The 25,981-nt window shown below is 37.0% G+C and overlaps 1 protein-coding gene across 1 annotated transcript in view; it reads right to left on the bottom strand.

Moving 5' to 3' along the window:
- CPED1 (cadherin like and PC-esterase domain containing 1) overlaps positions 1–25,981 on the bottom strand; it is a 2,422,552-nt gene that overhangs the window by 2,121,405 nt on the left and 275,166 nt on the right. Inside the window, exon 2 of the mRNA XM_044087326.1 lies at positions 13,248–13,425. Within this exon, the coding sequence (XP_043943261.1) occupies positions 13,248–13,425 (178 nt within the window). The remainder of the gene's footprint in view (positions 1–13,247; positions 13,426–25,981) is intronic.

Below are 25,981 nucleotides of genomic sequence, written 5' to 3'. Positions count from 1 at the left end.
AAATAAGTATGTAAATATTGTGAGAAGAAATATCCAGGGAATTGTTATGGCTAGGCTTGTATAGGCCCTAGGGCCGATAGCTTAGTACCAACCTATGAACCTATGTAATTGCTATATATAAGCTCTAGCTATTCCATGTAATTGCAATACATAAGCTCTAGCTATACCATGTAATTGCTAAATATAAGCTTTAACTATTCCATGTAATTGCTATATATAAGCTCTATCTATTCCATGTAATTGCTATATATAAGCTGTAGCTATTCCATATAATTGCTATATATAAGCTCTAGCTATTCCATGTAATTGCTATATATAAGCTCTAGCTATTCCATGTAATTGCTATACATAAGCTCTATCTATACCATGTAATTGCTATATATAAGATCTAGCTATACCATGTAATTGCTATACATAAACTCTAGCTATACCATGTAATTCCTATATATAAGCTCTAGCTATTCCATGTAATTGCTATATATAAGTTCTAGCTATTCTATGTAATTGCTATATATAAGCTCTAGCTATACCATGTAATTGCTAAGTATAAGCTCTATTTATTCCATGTAATTGCTATTTATAAGCTCTAGCTATTCCATGTAATTGATATATATATAAGCTCTAGCTATTCCAAGTAAATGCTATATATATAAGCTCTAGCTATTCCATGTAATTGCTACATATAAGCTCTGTTGATACAATGTAATTGCTATATATACGCTCTAGCTATTCCATGTAATTGCTGTATATAAGCTCTAGCTATAGAATGTAATTGCTATATATAAGCTCTAGCTATTCCATGTAATTGCTATAAATAAGCTCTAGCTATTCCATGTAATTGCTATATATAAGCTTAAGCTATTCCATGTAATTGCTCTATATAATCTCTAACTATTCCATGTAATTGCTATATATAAGCTCTAGCTATTCCATGTAATTGCTATATATAGGCTCTAGCTATTCCATGTAAATGCTATACGTAAGCTCTAGCTATTCCATGTAATTGCTATATATAAGCTCCAGCTATTCCCTGTAATTGCTATATATAAGCTCTAGCTATTCCATGGAATTGCCATACATAAGCTCTAGCTATTCCATGTAAATGCTATATATAAGCTTTAGCTATTCCAAGTAATTGTTATATATAAGCTCTATCTATACCATGTAATTGCTACATATAAGCTCTAGCTATTCCATGTAATTGTTACATATAAGCTCTAGCTATTCCATGTAATTGCTAATTTATAAGCTCTAGCTATTTCATGTAAGTGCTATATATAAGCTTTAGCTATTCCATGTAATTGCTATATATAAGCCCTAGCTATTCCATGTAATTGCTATAAATAAGCTCTAGCTATTCCATGTAATTGCTATATATAAGCTTTAGCTATTCCTTGTAACTGATATATATAAACTCTATCTATTCCATGTAATTGCTATATATAAGCTCTACCTATTCCATGTAATTGCTATATATAAGCTCTAGCAATTCCATGTAATTGCTATATATAAGCTCTAGCTATACCATGTAATTGCTATATATAAGTTTTATCTATTCCATATAATTGCTATATATAAGCTCTAGCTATTCAACATAATTGCTATATATAAGCTCTAGCTATTCCATGTAATTGCTAAGTATATGCTCTACCTATTCCATGTAGTTGCTATATATAAGCTCTAGCTACTCCATGTAATTGCTATATATAAGCTCTAGCTACGCCATGTAATTGCCATACATAAGCTCTAGCTATACCATGTAATTGCTATATATAAGCTCTAGCTATTCCATGTAATTGCTATATATAAGCTCTAGCTATTCCATGTAATTGCTATATATAAGCTCTATCTATTCCATGCAATTGCTATATAAAAGCTCTAGCTATTCCATGTAATTGTTATATATAAGCTCTATCTAGTCCATGTAATTGATATATATATAAGCTCTAGCTATTCCATATAATTGCTATATATAAGCTTTAGCTATTCCATGTAATTGCTGTATATAAGCTCTATCTATACCATGTAATTGCTATATATAAGCTCTAGCTTTTGCATGTAATTGCTATATATAAGCTCTAGCTATTCCATGTAATTGCTATATATAAGCTCTAGCTATTCCATGTAATTGCTATATATAAGCTCTAGCTATTCCATGTAATTTCTATATATATGCTTTAGCTATTCCATGTAATTGCTATATATATAAGCTCTAGTATTCCATGTAATTGCTATATATAAGCTCTAGCTATTCCATGTAATTGCTATATATAAACTCTAGCAATTCCTTGGAATTGCTATATATAAGCTCTAGCTATTCCATGAAATTGCTATATATAAGCTCTAGCTATTCCATGTAATTTATATATAAGCTCTAGCTATTCCATGTAATTGCTATATATAAGCTCTAGCTATTCCATGTAATAGCTATATATAAGCTCTATCTATACCATGTAATTGTTCTATATAAACTCTAGCTATTCCATGTAATTGCTATATATACGCTCTAGCTATTCCATGTAATTGCTATATATAAGCTCTAGCTATTCCATGTAATTGCTATATATAAGCTTTAGCTATTCCATGCAATTGCTATATATAAGCTCTAGCTATTCCACGTAATTGCTATATATAAGGTTTAGCTATTCCAGGTAATTGCTATATATAAGCTTTATCTATTCCATGTAATTGCTATATATAAGCTCTAGCTATTCCACATAATTGCTATATATAAGGTTTAGCTATTCCAGTCAATTGCTATATATAAGCTTTATCTATTCCATGTAATTGCTGTATATAAGCTCTAGCTATTCCATGTAATTGCTATATATAAGCTCTAGCTATTCCATGTAATTGCTATATATAAGCTTTAGCTATTCCATGCAATTGCTATATATAAGCTCTAGCTATTCCATGTAATTGCTATATATAAGGTTTAGCTATTCCAGGTAATTGCTATATATAAGCTTTATCTATTCCATGTAATTGCTATATATAAGCTCTAGCTATTCCACATAATTGCTATATATAAGGTTTAGCTATTCCAGGTAATTGCTATATATAAGCTTTATCTATTCCATGTAATTGCTGTATATAAGCTCTAGCTATTCCATGTAATTGCTATATATAAGCTCTAGCTATTCCACGTAATTGCTATATATAAGGTTTAGCTATTCCAGGTAATTGCTATATATAAGCTCTATCTATTCCATGTAGTTGCTATATATAAGCTCTAGCTATTCCATGTAATTGCTATATATAAGCTCTAGCTATTCCATGTAATTGCTATATATAAGCTCTATCTATTCCATGTAATTGCTATATAAAAGCTCTAGCTATTCCATGTAATTGCTATATATAAGCTCTAGCTATTCCATGTAATTGCTATATATAAGGTTTAACTATTCCAGGTAATTGCTATATATAAGCTTTATCTATTCCATGTAATTGCTATATATAAGCTCTAGTATTCCATGTAAGCACTATATATAAGCTCTAGCTATTCCATGTAATTGCTATATATAAGCTCTAGCTATTCCATGTAATTGCTATATATAAGCTCTAGCTATTCCATGTAATTGCTATATATAAGGTTTAGCTATTCCATGTAATTGCTATATATAAGCTTTATCTGTTCCATGTAATTGCTATATATAAGCTCTAGCTATTCCACATAATTGCTATATATAAGGTTTAGCTATTCCAGGTAATTGCTATATATAAGCTTTATCTATTCCATGTAATTTCTGTATATAAGCTCTAGCTATTCCATGTAATTGCTATATATAAGCTCTAGCTATTCCACGTAATTGCTATATATAAGGTTTAGCTATTCCAGGTAATTGCTATATATAAGCTCTATCTATTCCATGTAGTTGCTATATATAAGCTCTAGCTATTCCATGTAATTGCTATATATAAGCTCTAGCTATTCCATGTAATTGCTATATATAAGCTCTATCTATTCCATGTAATTGCTATATAAAGCTCTAGCTATTCCATGTAATTGCTATATATAAGCTCTAGCTATTCCATGTAATTGCTATATATAAGGTTTAACTATTCCAGGTAATTGCTATATATAAGCTTTATCTATTCCATGTAATTGCTATATATAAGCTCTAGTATTCCATGTAAGCACTATATATAAGCTCTAGCTATTCCATGTAATTGCTATATATAAGCTCTAGCTATTCCATGTAATTGCTATATATAAGCTCTAGCTATTCCATGTAATTGCTATATATAAGCTCTAGCTATTCCATGTAATTGCTATATATAAGCTTTATCTGTTCCATGTAATTGCTATATATAAGCTCTAGCTATTCCACATAATTGCTATATATAAGGTTTAGCTATTCCAGGTAATTGCTATATATAAGCTTTATCTATTCCATGCAATTGCTGTATATAAGCTCTAGCTATTCCATGTAATTGCTATATATAAGCTCTAGCTATTCCACGTAATTGCTATATATAAGGTTTAGCTATTCCAGGTAATTGCTATATATAAGCTCTATCTATTCCATGTAGTTGCTATATATAAGCTCTAGCTATTCCATGTAATTGCTATATATAAGCTCTAGCTATTCCATGTAATTGCTATATATAAGCTCTATCTATTCCATGTAATTGCTATATAAAAGCTCTAGCTATTCCATGTAATTGCTATATATAAGCTCTAGCTATTCCATGTAATTGCTATATATAAGGTTTAACTATTCCAGGTAATTGCTATATATAAGCTTTATCTATTCCATGTAATTGCTATATATAAGCTCTAGTATTCCATGTAAGCACTATATATAAGCTCTAGCTATTCCATGTAATTGCTATATATAAGCTCTAGCTATTCCATGTAATTGCTATATATAAGCTCTAGCTATTCCATGTAATTGCTATATATAAGCTTTATCTGTTCCATGTAATTGCTATATATAAGCTCTAGCTATTCCATGTAATTGCTATATATAAGCTTTAGCTATTCCAGGTAATTGCTATATATAAGCTGTAGCTATTCCATGTAATTGCTATATATAAGCTTTATCTATTCCATGTAATTGCTATATATAAGCTCTAGCTATTCCACGTAATTGCTATATATAAGGTTTAGCTATTCCAGGTAATTGCTATATATAAGCTTTAGCTATTCCAGGTAATTGCTATATATAAGCTCTAGCTATTCCATGTAATTGCTATATATAAGCTCTATCTATTCCATGTAATTGCTATATATAAGCTCTAGCTATTCCATGTAATTGCTATATATAAGCTCTAGCTATTCCATGTAATTGCTATATATAAGCTCTAGCTATTCCATGTAGTTGCTATATATAAGCTCTAGCTATTCCATGTAATTGCTATATATAAGCTCTACCTATTCCATGTAGTTGCTATATATAAGCTCTAGCTATTCCATGTAATTGCTATATATAAGCTCGAGCTATACCATGTAATTGCTATATATAAGCTCTAGCTATTCCATGTAATTGCTATACATAAGCTCTAGCTATTCCATGTAATTGCTATATATAAGCTCTAGCTATTCCATGTAATTGCTATATATAAGCTCTACCTATTCCATGTAGTTGCTATATATAAGCTCTATCTATTCCATGTAATTGCTATATATAAGCTCTACCTATTCCATGTAGTTGCTATATATAAGCTCTATCTATTCCATGTAATTGCTATATATAAGCTCTACCTATTCCATGTAGTTGCTATATATAAGCTCTATCTATTCCATGTAATTGCTATATATAAGCTCTACCTATTCCATGTAGTTGCTATATATAAACTCTAGCTATTCCATGTAATTGCTATATATAAGCTCTAGCTATCGATGTAATTGCTATATATAAGCTCTATCTATTCCAGGTAGTTGCTATATATAAGCTCTAGCTATTCCATGTAATTGCTATATATAAGCTCTAGCTATCGATGTAATTGCTATATATAAGCTCTATCTATTCCAGGTAGTTGCTATATATAAGCTCTATCTATTCCAGGTAGTTGCTATATATAAGCTCTAGCTATTCCATGTAATTGCTATATATAAGCTCTAGCTATCGATGTAATTGCTATATATAAGCTCTATCTATTCCAGGTAGTTGCTATATATAAGCTCTAGCTATTCCATGTAGTTGCTATATATAAGCTTGAGGGTTGGGGGCAAGGCTTGGCAATGCATAGGAGGTACAAGGGAGCTTGTTCTCTGTTCCCTGCAGAAACACTTACTTGAAAACTTTTCATCATTTTGAGCTCCAACCGAGATGAACTGGATCAATTGAAACTTCATTGCAGCGAACATCATGGTCACATAGGTGAAGTGATTTCGTATCTTCAATCCATCAGCAAATCTATCAATACCACTATCAATCCTGCTGCCAACTTTCTGCATTTCTCCCTTCTAACTGCCCCTTCAAGTGCATTATTTTCATTTCTGTCCCTCTGATGCGGTATATCCCTTAATCTGAATCCTCCTGACCTTGTAACCCTCTTCCACGTTACCACATTTCCTTTTGCCTATGTACTGCTTCACAGTCTGCTTGTTACAGCCTTCCTTCGCTGATTTGTTGGCCATCCTTCCTTTCGTTCCTCTTCTCCTGCATAGTACATGACCTCTGTATCACATCCTTTGTAGCTAGCAGCCTTCCTTCGCTGATTCGTTGGCCATCCTTCCTTTCGTTCCTCTTCTCCTGCATAGTACATGACCTCTGCATCACATCCTTTGTAGCTAGCAGCCTTCCTTCGCTGATTCGTTGGCCATCCTTCCTTACGTTCCTCTTCTCCTGCATAGTACATGACCTCTGTATCACATCCTTTGTAGCTAGCAGCCTTCCTTCGCTGATTCGTTGGCCATCCTTCCTTTCGTTCCTCTTCTCCTGCATAGTACATGACCTCTGTATCACATCCTTTGTAGCTAGCAGCCTTCCTTTGCTGATTCGTTGGCCATCCTTCCTTTCGTTCCTCTTCTCCTGCATAGTACATGACCTCTGTATCACATCCTTTGTAGCTGGCAGCCTTCCTTCGCTGATTCGTTGGGCATCCTTCCTTTCGTTCCTCTTCTCCTGCATAGTACATGACCTCTGTATCACATCCTTTGTAGCTAGCAGCCTTCCTTCGTTGATTCGTTGGCCATCCTTCCTTTCTTTCCTCTTCTCCTGCATAGTACATGACCTCTGTATCACATCCTTTGTAGCTAGCAGCCTTCCTTCGCTGATTCTTTGGCCATCCTTCCTTTCGTTCCTCTTCTCCTGCATAGTACATGACCTCTGTATCACATCCTTTGCAGCTAGCAGCCTTCCTTCGCTGATTCGTTGGCCATCCTTCCTTTCGTTCCTCTTCTCCTGCATAGTACATGACCTCTGTATCACATCCTTTGTAGCTGGCAGCCTTCCTTCGCTGATTCGTTGGCCATCCTTCCTTTCGTTCCTCTTCTCCTGCATAGTACATGACCTCTGTATCACATCCTTTGTAGCTAGCAGCCTTCCTTCGCTGATTCGTTGGCCATCCTTCCTTTCGTTCCTCTTCTCCTGCATAGCACATGACCTCTGTATCACATCCTTTGTAGCTAGCAGCCTTCCTTCGCTGATTCGTTGGCCATCCTTCCTTTTGTTCCTCTTCTCCTGCATAGTACATGACCTCTGTATCACATCCTTTGTAGCTAGCAGCCTTCCTTCGCTGATTCTTTGGCCATCCTTCCTTTCGTTCCTCTTCTCCTGCATAGTACATGACCTCTGTATCACATCCTTTGTAGCTAGCAGCCTTCCTTCGTTGATTCGTTTGCCATCCTTCCTTTCATTCCTCTTCTCCTGCATAGTACATGACCTCTGTATCACATCCTTTGTAGCTAGCAGCCTTCCTTCGCTGATTCTTTGGCCATCCTTCCTTTCGTTCCTCTTCTCCTGCATAGTACATGACCTCTGTATCACATCCTTTGTAGCTGGCAGCCTTCCTTCGCTGATTCGTTGGCCATCCTTCCTTTCGTTCCTCTTCTCCTGCATAGTACATGACCTCTGTATCACATCCTTTGTAGCTAGCAGCCTTCCTTCGCTGATTCATTGGCCATCCTTCCTTTCGTTCCTCTTCTCCTGCATAGTACATGACCTCTGTATCACATCCTTTGTAGCTAGCAGCCTTCCTTCGCTGATTCATTGGCCATCCTTCCTTTCGTTCCTCTTCTCCTGCATAGTACATGACCTCTGTATCACATCCTTTGTAGCTAGCAGCCTTCCTTCGCTGATTCGTTGGCCATCCTTCCTTTCGTTCCTCTTCTCCTGCATAGCACATGACCTCTGTATCACATCCTTTGTAGCTAGCAGCCTTCCTTCGCTGATTCTTTGGCCATCCTTCCTTTCGTTCCTCTTCTCCTGCATAGTACATGACCTCTGTATCACATCCTTTGTAGCTAGCAGCCTTCCTTCGCTGATTCTTTGGCCATCCTTCCTTTCGTTCCTCTTCTCCTGCATAGTACATGACCTCTGTATCACATCCTTTGTAGCTAGCAGCCTTCCTTCGTTGATTTGTTGGCCATCCTTCCTTTCATTCCTCTTCTCCTGCATAGTACATGACCTCTGTATCACATCCTTTGTAGCTGGCAGCCTTCCTTCGCTGATTCGTTGGCCATCCTTCCTTTCGTTCCTCTTCTCCTGCATAGTACATGACCTCTGTATCACATCCTTTGTAGCTAGCAGCCTTCCTTCGCTGATTCGTTGGCCATCCTTCCTTTCTTTCCTCTTCTCCTGCATAGTACATGACCTCTGTATCACATCCTTTGTAGCTAGCAGCCTTCCTTCGCTGATTCGTTGGCCATCCTTCCTTTCTTTCCTCTTCTCCTGCATAGTACATGACCTCTGTATCACATCCTTTGTAGCTAGCATTCCCTATTTAATGATGTGAAACCTTCCAGTAAGCCATGGAACATTCTTTAATGATGCTGTGCATTTTAAGTGATTTTTGGGGTTAAAACACACATAGCCAGTTTTAGGTACCAGTAAACCCAGCTGTTGCTAAGGGCTCCCAGGCCCTGGAGAGCCCCCAGACACACAAAGTTATCATATCTTGGCATTTTATTATACCTGTTAAATCAACAAATCTAGAAAAGGAATCCAGGGTACTTAATAAACCAGGTGGGTAATGATAATTCTTAGGATGAAGAATCCTAAGTATTTACACCAGCACTTCTCGTTTAAATTCAAAGATATCTCTGGATGTAGTAAAACTGTTTTGTTGTAGAGCAGGCTTCATAATTTCATTAAATGTTTTAACATTGATATAGTATCTTTGACTTACTTAAAACCTGCTGATGGGCATTCTCTACACTAAAACTAACATCATAAAACAGCTATAGGGACCTTTTCAATAATCCTTGACTGTGTAGGGACCCTGAAAAAGTTTCTGATGTTTGGAGGAATATGAAGAGGGTAAAAAAAACGTTTGTTCTCGATTATGCACTTTATCCTAAACACAGTTGTGATATGACCCTGTTAGGATAAGCTGGTAATCAGGGAATGAACATGAGCGAGGTGAGTGCTAGAGATTGCAGCCCTGAGTGACTGATCTCAGTGCTAACCAGACATTTTAAGAAGAACAGATGTTCCTACTCTTCAGGGATGTTTTTCTGTTTCAGGGAGTTTTTATAAATACTGGCAGGACACCAAATACAATAACTCTCAAAGTCTAGGTAAAGCCAAAAATAATAGCAGATTAAAGGTTCAAAATCAGGATCACTTTTTAAAATATTACTCTAATTCACTTAAAAAGTTAATAGAATAACAAATTTTGCATCATAGTTAAGTACTAGGCTGGTTACTCTTGTACACCATTTTAAGCCTAGCCAGTTTCCCTTCAGAGCTGAGAATGAAACCCTGTTCCTTGGGTTTGTGAGATAAAAACATTAACCATTATGCTATCTCCCAATCTACATCAGTATGCATTTAGGACAATAAGAAGTATGAAACCTTAAAGCCTGGCATTACTGACTGTCTGTAATCCAGAAGCAATTTTTTGTGAGAGACAGGAAAAAACATGGGGTAAAATCAGGGACAAAGGCAGGTATACAATACTCCTGAGGAATGCTAAACTCACTAATCTGATGTGGCAGTACCAGTGTTGAGCAATGTATTGCAATTTGCTGAAATCAGTAAAAACCTACTACTGTTATGACTTACTCGTGTGTGTCTAGCGAGACTAAAGTCTATGTGTAACAAACCGGATATAATTTCTTTCACTTTATCACAAACATCATCAGCACACACACACACAAGTTAGGAGTAGCAAGTTGGCCATAATTTCTTTTACTTACCATCAGAAACATTGACCTTACACATGACAGGTGGCTATCTCGGTGGTTTGGCAGGAGCAGTATGTGTGCAAAAGGAACTGCTCTTTGGCACACTGGTGCATTGAGTAGATCTGCCATTTCAATGTGCTTTACTCTGGTTCAGTTCCTGGTTGTGGCTTTTCTCTATGTGGAATTTGCATGCCTTCCCTGTCTCTGTGTGTGTTCATGTGCTCTGGTTTCCTCCGGCACGTCAAAGACATGCAGTAGGTGAATAACTGTTCCTCCAGTTTCGCTGAATTGAGAATGCTGAGGTACAATCTGGCCCCATTGCTGTACTCTCATTGAACTTAAATTATCTCAACAACTACTATTTTCTACCCTAATTTTAACAAGCCATCATTGTCCTTGTACTGATATTGTAACTAGGCACATCACAGTCACTACCTTTGTACCATTACTGCAGCCAGCCAAATCACTGTCACCATCCTTCTACCACTTTTCTTCTTCTTATCCTACTTTTTGCACCTATTTAATCTCTTTATTCAATTGTTCCAGCACTTTCTATGACCACCCTGCTTGCACTTGGTACCTCAAAGCAGTATAGTAACCTCATACTTACAAATAACGCATTACTGTCACCAGACGCACATAACCATGGGGTCTATATTACTTCAATGAAAGACATATTCCATGAATATATCGTCATCGATCACCAGCCACTGAAATTCGCTTCAGCGAACCATGGAATTTTTCCCACAGTTTGGAAACACTTGCCCATCAACCATCCGGAACACACAAGCACTAAATCAAATCCACCCCCCAACTACATATATATATATATATATATATATATATATATATATATATATATATATATAGGTCTACTTCTGACTGTTGAAAACACACTTTCTTGACAACCAGAAGATCTAACCCATTTAAGCGAAAGTGCATTACATCGAAAGTGCACTTTTGCTAAAGCCGGTTCTCCGAAGTACATTACAACGGGGGTAAGGAAATATATCCTTTTCCCCACTGTACTGTGATCTCAGAGTTAGTATATTTAAGTAGGGGGTGTGGGGAAGGTGCAGGGAGGGCTTGCCCCCCCCTGCAAAATACTGTTTAAAGGATTATTTTTGTTTGTTGTTTTCCCGTTCGGAGAACCGGCTTTTGCGAAAATGCATTTTTGATGTAGTGCATTTTCGCTTTAATGGGTCTCGATGTTTCTTGTTCAAGATAGTGAAATTTCGATCAAGAAACATAGACCCATATATATATATATATATATATATATATATATATATATATATACCAACTTTGTGATCGCACAACATTGAGGAAAATGGCAAAGTTGAGATGATGGCCAAATGTTTCCAAACTGTGGAAAAAATTCTGTAGTTTGCTGAAGTGAATTTCAGCGGCTGGTGATCGATGAAGACATATTCGCAGAATACGTCTTTTGCTGAAGTAATATAGATCCTAACATTTGTGAGGAGGAAGTATTTATTCAAATCAGAGGCTGACCTCTCTGTATCAGCATCGGTAACCATCCCTTTCTCACCACATGACTTTCCACCATTAACTCAAAATAAGCTGCATCTATTATGAAATGTTTACTTAAACCTAAGTGTTCGCAGGCCTTTATTCCAAAATATCAGCCTGTTTCATCTAATGCACCTCAAAGGAGATAAAATCCCAGACAATGCAGCTGCTAAATTGATCAGCCAACTGCTATTTTCCTTGTCCTGCGCTGTGAATACCAATAGTTTTCCAGCTAAAATGCATAATGCTTTGTTCTTCATTGTTCTTATTCTTTACCTGGAAACTCAAAGCAGTTTAACACTTTCTAAAAAAGGATCTTATGTCGATTCCTCCCAGTACATTCATTGCAAATGCATCCAAACAGCTTTATTGCTGCCTTGTGAAATCCCCACTCACGCATTCATCACTCAAATAACAGCTGCTACTGACCTACTATTTAGCATACTTTGATAGATTTGCGCTGTATTTACTTACGAATCTACACTTTAATCTGACGTGTAACTGGTTCATTTAACTCCCTATGCTGGTCCTATGATAATGCGTAGATCCCCATTTTGCTTTCTGTGCCATTAGAGACTTTTTTTTTTTTGCAAGTCCAATAGCTTCACCAGTACTAGAACCGGGGGCATAAATCTTTACCAATGGATAAATAAAACATAGTGGAGAGACAGGTTTAGAACCCAGTCCTTTTCAAACTTCTGGAATAAACTTCCCTCACTAACTCCCTTTAAACATAATCTAGATGACCAGATGGCAGCCCACAAATTTACTCCAGGATTGAATGATATGATTCTCCTGGACAAAGGAGGTGTAGCCTGAGGCAGGGTAGTAGCAAGGCATTAATGGTCAAACACACTCGATAGCCTTGGGACTTTTATGAATCTATGACTTATGTCTATAAACGCATGGTGACAGTTACCAGACAGCCTAAAACATTTTCAGCTGTCTACCTGCTTTTGGCTTGGAAGTGTTAATTGTTCTGCCGTTAATATGAGGCTGATCGGTCCACAGGAACTGCTAGCTATTCTTTAGAACCTGTGCTCACCTGCAGTAACTGTACCAGCCTTTGTTACACATTCCAATAAACTACTGAAAAATGTGTTTCAGCTAATAACATGCTCCTGGGTTCCTTCTTTTTCCTTGTATGCATTTATAAGCACGTTATTATTGTCATCAAATGTAACTTGTCCTCATGCTATAAAAGATGTACCGTGTATAGTTTTGTAGACCTTTAACTACAGATGAATCAGTATCTCCTAACACTTAACCCTACTTAGTACACCTACATTGCCCATTAAAGAACAAATCAGATACCTCCTGTAAGTAACTGTAGAAAGAGGCAAGCTCAGTTGTATTCATTTAATGATTTTGGTTTACAGCAGGTTTGTTTGTATTGTGTAGCATGATTCTCTTTCCTTACCTTCCTCTTGGTTAAAGATCAGTTCCAATTTGTCTTCTTCTGGTATTGAAACTTTATATCCATAGCTGGTGAGAATACGTTGATATAGCTGGAATTCCGGAACTCCAATAGAATGATGACCATAAAATGTTACTGTTTTCACCTGTTTGCCAAAGTGCTTCAGATGTAAGAGTTCAATCTATAAAAAAGACACAATGAAACAACTTATTTATATCATTTAATAGATTTGGTTATAAGGAATAACTTCCTGATTAAAAACATACACATTCTCTAATAAGAAAATAAATTATTTCCATTTTAGATGATTTATCAAGAGCTACTATGTACTGAGTTAGCCTTTCTCCTAAGAGAACCAACTGATATTGCCAACATCCTGGCAGATGGGTTCAGCTCTAACTTTACCCCCCTCTCACCCCCTAATGGGTCCATCTCTATACCGAAAGAATGCAAAGTTCCTGTAATCACAACTGCACAGGTAAAAACCACACTCTCCAAAGCCAAGAACACAGCATCCATGGGACCTGACATGATCCCAGGCTGCATTCTACATGAACTATAGAATGAACTGGCACCCCACCTAAGCACCATATTCAATCATAGCCTCACCTCAGGCTTTGTGCCTACTGAATGGTGCACAGTGACGGTAATACCACTCCACAAAGGGGGAGCCACCACAGACCCCGGGAACTGCTGCCCCATTAGCCTAACAAGCCTGGTCTGCAAGGCCATGAAATGTGTCATCATGGAACTTATAAACAAAGACATTGGTAATCTCCAAACTCTGGACCCCACCCAGTTCGGGTTTGTAAAAGGCAGATCATGTCTCCTAAACCTGATAGACTTCTTTGAAGCAGTCACTAAAGCTGTAGATGAGGGTAAAGTGGCTCACACAGCCTATCTAGATCTCACCAAGGCTTTTGACACCATCCCCCACTCTGAAATTATAGATAAACTCACTAAACTAGGTATAAATCCTTATGTCACAAGATGGGTTGCCAACTGGCTCACAGAAGAACCCACACTGTGAAAGTAGCAGACTCCAAATCTGACTTCATACCAGTGACAAGTGGAGTACCACAAGGTTCAGTCCTGGGTCCTCTCCTGTTTGGTATCTACTTTTCTGAAGTACAGGCTAACACAGAAGGTCTTTGGCTAACAAAGTTTGCAGATGACTGAAACTAGGAGCCATAATCAAAACTCCTACCAATGTTGACATCCTACAAAAGGGCTTCACTGAGACAGATGCCTGGTGTCAAAGCCATGGCCTCAAGCTCAATGCCAAAAGGTGCATTGTCATCCCCTTTGGTAAAAACTCTGTACCCATGAGCTACCAGATAGGTGGTAGTCTACTTAACACCGAAAGTGTGATAAGAGACCTTGGGACACAGGTGGATAGTAGTCTCTCCTTTGATAATCACATCGCCACAGTAGTCAGAAAATCCTTCTACGTGGCACACCTCATCACAAAAGGTTTCTCATCCAGGAAAAAAAAAGGTCATTGTTCCCTTCTAGTCATCACTCATTAGACCTATTATAGAGTACAATGCCCCTTTTGGTATGTACCTCACAAGACATCTACAACAATTGGAAAGGCTGCAGAAATACCTCACAAAGAGGATTACCAGCCTCAAACAGATGCCCTATGCCGACTGTCTCAAAAAACTCCAGCTTTACTCCGTCGCATATCGCCTACTCAGAGCCAATCTCTGCCTAACATACAAAGCTATGCCAAACCCAGAGCTGTTGGACATGCTCCACTTAAAGAAATCCCAATCCCTCTGAGTTACATGCTCTAGGGACCTAAATCTTGTCACCACAATAAACAGAACATGCTGGAGGGATAGATTCCTGTCCCAGAAACTTCCCATACTATGGACAAGCTACATATCTATATCAAACAAAGCTCCTCATTAGCACTCCAAGAAAAATCTTGATGATTGGATGGGAAATAGAAAATTCACCCAATGATCAACTCTGTGCCTCTGCTCGACAGGAGCACAGGAAAATAGTTTTCTTGTGTGGCGAAAGCTAGGGTACCGTTTTGGCTAGGCTTATATAGGCCCTAGGGCCAATAGCCTAGCACCTACCTATGAACCTATGAACCTAAGAATCAGCATATCCACATTTGCCATTACAGAGCTAAGTAGCAGTACAGAATTTCACAGGGCAAGCTGTAAAGGTCTGATAATCTGAAAGGGCTGACACAAGACTTTAGCCCAAGTACTGCATCTATCCTTGCACATATGTTCTTCATCCATTTGAATGAAGCAAGTTATTCCATGTTTTGATGCAATACTTTTAAGTGGTATTAGTTTCACTTTGTATGTTATTTTATAAATAATTCTAAATGTGAGGCTGCATACCTTGAGCCACATAATTCCTGACACAGGAGACCATCATGAAACTGCCTTTGGGCCTCTCCACTCAAGTACTCTTCCCAGCACAGAATAGAGTCAGCTAGTCTGTGTGTGTGTGTGTGTGTGTGTGTGTGTGTGTGTGTGTGTGTGTGTGTGTGTGTGTGTGTGTGTGTGTGTGTGTGTGTGTGTGTGTGTGTGTGTGTGTGTGTGTGTGTGTGTGTGTGTGTGTGCGTCTGTGTGTGTTTTGTGTAAGTGCATAAAAATAAACACACACACACACACACACACACACACATATATATATATATATATATATATATATATATATATACGGTCTATATCAGAAGAGTGAATGTTGAAAACAGCAAACGCTCTTATATCGAACTTAAAAAAAACAAAACTACACAATATCGAGTATACAGACCAGCAATTTTTTCCCCAGGGAAAACTGTAAAATAAATCCACAAAAACAAAAAAAAAAAAACTTTCTCACCATTATTGCAGGGGGTCAAGCCCCCCTGCAGCCTCCACACCCCTGCTACTTAAATATACCAACTCTGAGATTGCACTACAGTGAGGAAAAGGGAAATCTCCCATTCTGCATTGTATGCAGATTTCCATTCACAATGTCGAGATTCCGAAACTTCGATCACAGAAATTTGGCATGGGGGAGTCTTATTGGGGACCTGGTGAGCAAGGGAGCAACTAGCCCCAGACTGACTGTGATCTCTGTGTGCACTTAAGGGAAATTGTACTTTACTGTGTGCATTAGTTATCCTTTCCTCTTCTAGGAGACGACCTCCCTGGTGTTAGTGGTGAGTATTGAGGCTCTTTGGTGCTGGGCCAGGGCATGGTCATCAAAATAGATAGATAGATAGATAGATAGATAGATAGATAGATAGATAGACAGATAGATAGACAGATAGATAGATATACATACACACACATATATTTATATATATATATATATATATATATATATATATAGATATATATATATATATATAGATATATATATATAGGTATAGATATTGAGATATGTCTCTGTATAGCTATCTATATATTTATATATTTTTTCGTATAGATATAGATATAGATATAGATATAGATATAGATATAGATACAGATATAGATACAGATATAGCTATAGATATAGATATAGATATAGCTATAGCTATAGATATAGATATAGATATAGATATAGATATAGATATAGATATAGACATAGATACAGATATAGATATAGATATAGATATAGATATCCACAATCCCTTTTCCCATTTTTGCTCATGGGGTCCAGGTGTCACTTCAACAGTGACAATCACCTAAAGCAAATGTTTATATGGCAGGATAGAACAGAAAGTTGCCATATAAATAACTTTTCTGCGGATATATTTTCATCCTTGCCTCAAGCTGAAAATTACATGCTAACTGCAGTGCAATATAGCTGACAACAAAGGGTGATGTGGTTTATTTGAGTCCTTTTTTATGCCTTTGGAAGTTCTAAAACTCATCTGCTGATGTTTCATTTAACTAAATGTAACCAAACAATGGGTCTCTTCTTCCTGTAACAACCCTTGCAGTGGATTACTGTAGCCATATTTTCTTACATTTAGTGAACAAGCCTAAACCTTGATGTCTAAGGTCCTGGGTTGAATCTTCGGTGCCTGTGTAATCATTTGAATCTTTCTTGAAGGTATGTATTGATGGGTGAGTTCAGCTGAGAAGTTTATGCCATAAACATGGAGTCTTTAGCATATGATCTTGTCCTGTTTCATGGTACGGTTGATAGTAATTTTTTCTGAGGTCAAGTGTCCTCTTGTGAGGCATCCTTTGATGCCCTGTTTACCAGGCATAGGTCTTCTCTGAGAAGGTGATATAACACAAAAGAGCAAGGAAAGTTGCTGTAGCCTTTGTCTCCAAGCCAAGCCCTGAAGACCTTCAAATCTCTTTGTAAGGAATCCTTGTACCTTCTTCAACTACATCAGATGGTGTATGACTAGGCTGCAGGAGAGGGTGTAGTATTCTACAACTGGTATGATAAGAGCTGTATGCTGGGAGATTGTTACCTTCCTGGAATGAATTTTAACTTCATGAAGGATTAAATCAGCAACTCCACATGCTTTATGGACAGTAGTAACTATATGGGTAGCAAATGAAAGGTTATCATCTGCAAAGAATCCTTGTTCCTTTATTGTTTTATCTACTTTTAGTTCTTGTTCAAATGGATATAAAGCTGAAAGGGATGAGGTGGTTGCTAAATGCAAGAATGCATTTCCACTGCACCACTCACATGCATTAAGTGAAATTTGAAGGGCAGGGGTGTCAAAAAGATTGAGGATAATGCTTCCAAGTTGCAATCATCTTTGTGTTCCATAAGACAGACACAAGATTCAGTTCTGATATCTGAGAAAAATATATCAAAAACAGTATCCCCAGGACAAAGCCTCAAAAAGGTGTGACCACAGGATGTCATAAAATAATTTCCCCAGAAAAGGGCTGTACAATGGCTGAAAGTATGCACCTAGACTTAAAATATATGTTTTATTTTTGAGTATGTGATCTTTCTGCAGAAGGATGATACTAGTTGTGATGACCCACCACTGAACCAGTAATCAAGGAGCCGCAGTCTTCACCACTGGCAACAGTAGGGGATGTACATTGGGAGGATATCAAGTTATACACACAGTATTTCCATATGCAGCTCTCTGCATCAAGTGCACACAGAGACCACAGTCAGTCCAGGGCTGGTTTCTCCCTCTTTCTCCAGATCCCCAATAAGACTCCCCACTGGCACAGCTATAGAGTTGAGATCTCAACTAAGTGGCCAAGCCAGGACCTCCAGCACCCTCTCTGTCCAACCTGTGGTTCATGCCCAAGTAGCTGACATACACACTCTTTGGGGTTTGATTTACACACACACACACACACACACACACACACACACACACACACACACACACACACACACACACACACACAAACACACACCTGGGAAAGGCTGGTATGTTTACTAGCTATGTATCCTTTTGCACAGACTATAAAGTAGTTATAACTGCCACCAGAACCCCTTATCAGCTACTTTAAGGCCATTAACAAAGGGTGCCCAATCTTACTATGTAATGTTACTATTACTACAAATGGTAGTTTTACCAAGAGCAAGGCTGTTAGGAGTGGCTTAGAGTGTCACCACATAAATATGCAAGTACTCTCAGAACTTAAATATCTCTACAAAGATCAGCCACAATGAAAGGTTTAAATATATTTAATAATAAATAATAAAAGAACAAGAACATACTCAGTATATAATTACAGTGACATCAGAGTTTAAAATTACAGGAAATATTTAAAACAACATTGCAGGACAGTCTCAAATAAATAAAGAAAACACCTAAACTATACTTCATTATATTATTGACTGAATTTGAGAGAATTACTATACCCTGGTTAACTTACTTACAGAGCAATGCAGAGGTGTGTTGAATGGATCTTGTCAGGTCTCAGAGAGTTCTCAAATTAATATCTCAAATATTACTACTGGGCTAGCTTGCAGAATGACATAATTTCTTGTCATCTGACTCCTAGTTCCCAGGCTCAAAACAAACATTGATGACAGCTGGTAGCATTTAGCATCTACCTGTGAGAATACATAGACAATGGCTTTTCCTTGGATCTAAGTCAGATCCTGGAAGTCATAAAACAATAAAACACTTCCAAGACAATACAGAAAACTTCTCAGCACAGACATTATGTCTCCTTGTTGCCATAAAGTAATTTAAGTTCAGTTATTTTTATGAAGTTAACCTCCTGTATTCCAGTTTCCACTGTTAAAATATACATTTAAATAGTTATAATAGTGCATGTACATGTCTGTTCTTTTTCAGTTGGGTACACTGTGGATACATTTCAAGCACTTTGCAAAAACCCTTTTCAACATGCATGTCTGTACAAACAAGTTTGATATATACATGACATACAGTTCGAATACAGTTGTAACACAAGCATCTTATATGAATCATGTCATACCTCTCAATCTCTTAACACAAGAAATCTGGACAAAGCCTAAAATAATGGAGGGACAAAGGTCCAAAAATAGGGACAGATTTTAAATATTGCTCTTATAAACTTAGAAAGCTTCTAGAGCAACATGATTTGTGTTAGTATGCATTTTCTGAAGGATATGAAGACTTAAACTCAAATATATGTCATTATTTAGTGACTCAAATCCTCCGTGATTTCCCAGAAAAACATAGATTTTATGAGGAACGGACCAAATATTTGAGGCAAAAATCTGGACATTCTGTGAAAATCTGTACAGTTGAGAGGTCTGAATCATGTTGATATTCACAAATGACATATAATTATTTACAAAATTTCAGATAGCTGGGCTGGCAATATCCCCTTTCATGACTCTAGCATTACCCAGTTGCAAACAAATTACATTTTATTAGATCTAATTGATGATTATGTGTATTTGTTTCTTTCCTCCAGCTCTTCTAAAAGGTAAACAGGTATTAACTTTATAAAGAAGTGCAAAATACCACTATAAAAACCATGTACCTTCTTTAATTAAAATGATTAACAGAGCAATAACTTCACTCATAGGTTCATAGGTTGGTACTAGGCTATCGGCCCTAGGGCCTATACAAGCCTAGTTATAACAATTCCCTGGATATTTCTTCCCACAATATTTACTTCTCTGGACCCCTGTCTAGCAGGGCGACTGACATGACTCTTCCTTTCTAAGCATTTGCCTTTTACAGTATTTTGCGCATCAAATATTTACTTATAGCCAAAAGCAGATTGCAAGAAATGAAACTCCTTTAAAATTCTAGTTGCAATATGTGCATCATTTCTCACACTTGAAACAAAATGCTTCCTACTGTGGTCATTGTCATTCTAGAGCAGTATGGCCAATGCAAATTTTCCATGCAAGCTAGTGTGAATAAAGTAGGGATTTATCACTTTCATGAGAAGAGATGAACTTAATACAATGAACTGTGTTTCAAATTTCTAAGGAAATGAGCATGAGAATTGCAGATAAGAGCCAAGATGCCCCTCCAAACTAAACACTGATCAATGCTGCAGATGCGACTGTTTATTATGATACATTAACAAGATAATTCATTAGCTTTTAACAACAGTTAATTAACAAAGCAACATGACTTGTCAGTATTTATTATGATATATTAACAGGATAATTCATTAGCTTTAAAAACCTTTAATTTTCAAAACAACATGACTTGTGAGCATCAACAAAAAACATATCATATGAGAAAACACTTTATCATTGGTTGCTCATTTGCCAGTTAACGTACCCACCACCTGTTCTGACCCAGTCTTTGCTGACCGGGGGTGCAACCATTGCCTCTTCAGTGCTGAATGACTGCCTCCCATCTTTACTTTTATCTTAAATCCTTTCAAATCCAACCTTCCTGAGCATTTGAAAGAGAAGGGGATACAGGGAGAAAATACTCTCAGGCCATTATGGTCTATGCCCCCCACTTACATGGACAGGTGCTTGCCCCCCTGATATACTTCTAACAAAGAGGGGAAGAGAGGGAGGGATTTACATGACCGTAGACTCATTCACCAAGAATGCTGTCAAATGCTCCACATGGGAGACTAAAACCTCCCTTTCCCGAGTTTTACAGGTGCCTGGCAGATCCCTGACAATTGCACTACTCCTATAACCTGCAATTATTGGTAGAATTCATAATAAAAGTCAGTGCATGTACCACTGTGTTATTACGATCATAGGAGTTTACTAGGCTAACAGCCCTAGAGGTTCTTTTATGACAAGCCATTCATGCCCCAATTTTCCCATTTATCAATCCCCATGGGCTAGAATAGCTTTGGTATAGGCCTGTGTGCATCTACAAACTGCCCCTGTCCTTAAAGGCCACAGGTAACAAGCCAGGGGTGAATTTGTGATTTCCCATCCACTGCATCTTTTTTGGCATTTACTTCTATGAAGTCAAGGTCAATGGCATCTGGCTGACTACATTTGCAGATGATTGCAAATAAGGAGCTGTCATTGAATCCCCTGCTACAAAGATGTTCTCCAGGAATGGCTGACACAGACAAACAACTGGTGCCAGAGCCATGGACTAAAACTAAATGCCAAGAAATGGATAATAGTATCCTTCAGGAAGCTGTCCACCCCTGGAAACTATCATACTGACAACACACCCCTAAGAGCTGACCAAGTAGTCAGGGACTTGTGGACACACACACAGTAATCTAGCCTTTGACCATCATGAGTCTACAGTAGTGAGGAAATCATTCTATGTTGTGCAACTTATAAACACAGGTATGGCATTTAGGCCCAAATAAATCATTGTTCCACTGTTTTCAGCATTCATTACATCTATCATTGAGCACAATGCCCCATTTAGTATGTATCTAACCAGGCATGTCTAACAATTGGAATGTCCACAGAAGTTTCTCACTAAAAGAATAACATCCTTTGCAGACCCACCTCAAGGCCCTATCCCTGTATTCTGTCTCCTACAGGCTGTTCAGGGAAGATCTATGCCTGGCATACAAGACATTGTCAGGCCCCACTCTGATGGACCTCCTGAATATCCGCAAAACAAGCAGCACCAGAATTACCTGTTCTAAAGACTTAAACCTTGCCTGCGATATAAATAGGACCTGCTGGAGAGACAGGTGTGTATCTCAGAGACTACCTCGTCTCTGGAACAGGCTCCCCATCCATGTGAAGTATATTTCCTCCCTAACCCAATTCAAGTGTAACTTGAACAATTGGATAGGGACAGGAAATTCATCCCTGGTTTGGCACCTATGTCTCTAACGGACACATTCAACCTGTAAATTGTTCATCTTCCAGGCCCCTGCTTGTAAATGGTTCATCTCCCAAGCACCTGCTTACACTTATCAAGTGTACCAGAACTTGTCAAACATTTGAGATGCATAGATAGGGTTAAAAATGCTCTTGTGGTCCTTAGCATAGTAAACTACTATGAACCTATGGGTGGCACAGTGGATTAGCTCAAATCCAAATATTGTTGGGATTATATAAGGGAAGGTGGAGTCAGACATTTGAAATGTCAGTAATATTTCCATCCCTTGACAGAATATGGTGATGTAAAAGATGATATGGATACCTTATGTCATTGGGATGAGTGGGCTATGCATCAGCAGAATGTGAAATGTATACACAATACATTGCATAGGCAAAGGTATTTCTTGTGGGATAAAAGACAGTTTACTTCCTTTGCCTTAGAAAGTACTTACAAAATGAGAATGCAACTGAATATTTAAGAGATGCTGCAGGGTTTAATTGATGAACCCAAAGCAATATATTTATTACAAGTTGTGTTGAATTGTGCATCCCAGTTTTATAAACCAGAAGTGGGGTGCAGTTCTACCGAATGACAACTTGGTCTATCCTAAGATTTTACAGCTGTGCTTGTGTATTTGTCTTTCTGTGTTAATAAGTGGCTTGATATATGGCCTTCCAGGCCAGCAGGTTTAGGAAATATTATTTCTCATCAAAGAGGTTGTCTATGTCATGAAGCTGGGGTGCAACAGCATTAAACTGGTGTCCTGTGATATACATACAGCTTTCAACAATATAGTGCACTCACATACTTGAGATATTTTCGCATGGTTATGGGTCTGTTGACATTTTTTGTGATGTATCTATTATATATATATATATATATATTATTTTGCATGGCTTTGTGTCATTGTCAATAGCTGTTTTTCAAAAAAGATCAGGATGGAGTGGTACCACACATGGCTACCCCTTGATCAGTTATATTTTTTGTTTAGTTATGAATGAGATGAAGTCATACCTCTCAACCTCTTAGCACAAGAAACCTGGACAAAGCAAAAAATAATTGGGTGCAAAGGTTCAAAAATAGGAACAATTTTTAAATATTGCTCTTATTAATTCAGAAAGTTGACACAATAACAGGCTTTGCATTGGCATGCATTTTGTGATGGATATGAAGTCTGAAACTGAAATGTCTGCCATTATTTGGTGACTTCAAATCCAGATGATTTGCCAGAAAATCACAAATTTTATGAAGACCAGATGAAAAATAAGAGGCAAAAATCTGAAAGTTCTGCAAAAATCTGGACAGTTGAGAGATATGGATGAAGTGGGTCTATATCACTACATCAAACTGTCACTTCAACGACAGCATTTCATCAGAAATTCCATTCATCAAATTACCCTCATGTGGGGGGCTGTGCCACCCATACCCCCCACTAATTATACATACCAGCTCAAAGATCACACTACAGTGGGGAAAGTGCAAATTTTCCAATCATCACTGTACCATGATCTCAGTATGAACAGTTCGATGAATGGCATTTTCAGTGTAAGTGCACTGAAAATGCTGTTCACTGAACTGATTTTTCGCTGAAATGACAGGAACCCAGATGACGTTAATCTGTGAGAGCATTCTGACATGCTTACCAGTGCCCAGTTCCTGATATTCTTCTTTCTCTTCTTTTGATTTATTCAGATGATGTTGTTTTGACCACTAGAGACGTGACCAGTATGGTGGAACAACTCCATGTTGTAAAGTTACATTTAAGTCCTGTGAGGCTCTGCTATAATAAAGATAATTGGAAAGGCTTAGGGGAACTAAAATAATATACTGAATATCTTTTAATAACCAGGCACTTAAAATCATACCTCTCAGCCTTTTAGTGCAAGAAATCTGGACAAAGTCTGACAAATTGGAGGGCAATGGCCCTAAAATAGGGACAGATTTTAAATATTGCTCTTATAAACTTAGAAAATTGCTGGATTTACAGGGTTTGTTTTAAAATACATTTTCTGAAGGATATGAAATCTGAAACTCAAATGTACATTAATATTTAATGACTTCAGTCCTCAGATCATCCCAATGATTTGCCAGAAAACCACAAGTTTTATGAGGAGTAGACCAAAAATATGAGGTACAAATCTGGACATTCTGCAAAAATATGGACAGATAAGAGGTATGCTTAAAATCTTTGGTGTTGATTTAGGACAGAGCTCAAGTGTTTCCGAGCAGTCATCAGACATTCTACAATGAGAGCAAAATACAGTTATGCTGAGAAAGACATCAAAGTTTTACTTCCAAAAGGTTTATCTCATCAATGGAATCTTGATGGGTATGTTCAGATATTTTGCTGAGGTATATATGTTAATGATTCAGGAAGAAAGAAAATGCTAATATCTATCTATCTATCTATATATATATATATATATATATATATATATATATGTATGTATGTATATATATATATATATATATATATATACATATATATATATATGTATATATATATATATATATATATATATATATATATATATATATATATATATATAGACATATATATATATATATATATATATATATATATATATCTATATATATATATATATATGTATATATATGTAGTTCCCTAGGACATCATCGAAGTTTCAAAACTCCTAAGACCATATAGGCGAGACCATATGTCCGAAGTTTTGAAACTCCAAAAACTGTGTATTGAGATCACTGTATAGTGCAGAACCCAGGATTTGCAGTTTTTCTAACATCAGTGTGATCTTGGAGTTGGTATATTTAAGCAGCAGGGAGGTGGGGGGTGCAGGGGGCTTTCCCCCCTGAAAAAATGTACAGATAAGTTGTCTTGTTTTATTTACTTTTTTTTTTCAGAATTTCAAAACTTCGGACATATGGTCTTGGCCATATGGTCTTCAGAGTTTTGAAATGCCAGCGATGTCACAGGGATCTATATATATATATATATATATATTTTTTTTTTTTTTTTTTTTTTTTTTTTTTTCTTTTTACGGGCTCCTGTGAAGCAGACTCTTGTTTGTAATGACACTCACAAAGCTGGGTTATGATTAGTTCATCCATATGTCTTTCTTATTTCTCTATATTTTATCTTTATATTAGCTACCGTTGCTAATAGGCATAGTAACTTTTCAGTGCTTTACGTGTACCTGCAATATCAGAATTTTTGGGATATTATTTTTACAAATAAAATATGTCACTTACAGGGTGACAATGTGCTGAAAATGACCAGTATAGGTACTTCTTGGGGATGATAAACATTGCAACCTTAGATAAACACAGGGGAACTTTTGTTTCCCTCACATAGCTGTATAGAAGCTATGGATAAAGTTATTGTGTCAAGACTTTGAATCATGTGGCTTGCTAGGTGTTAAACTTTTATAAAATATAAAATGGACTTTGAGTGATTTTATCGCACACCTTTATTTATGGTTATGGCAAAAAAGTTTGGGGGATGGACTGGTGTTCCGCCTCTCTTTCAAAAAACATGGTTTGACTGTTTTCACTTTTTTTGTTGGTATGCAAATCTCCACTTCTGCATTTA

This window comes from Protopterus annectens, chromosome 11.part0 (genome assembly GCF_019279795.1).
Source record: "Protopterus annectens isolate FY-2018-M chromosome 11.part0, PAN1.0, whole genome shotgun sequence".
Taxonomy (NCBI): domain Eukaryota; kingdom Metazoa; phylum Chordata; order Ceratodontiformes; family Protopteridae; genus Protopterus; species Protopterus annectens.
The sequence above is the reverse complement of the archived record's forward strand: the minus strand, read 5'-3'. Positions and strand labels throughout refer to the sequence as shown.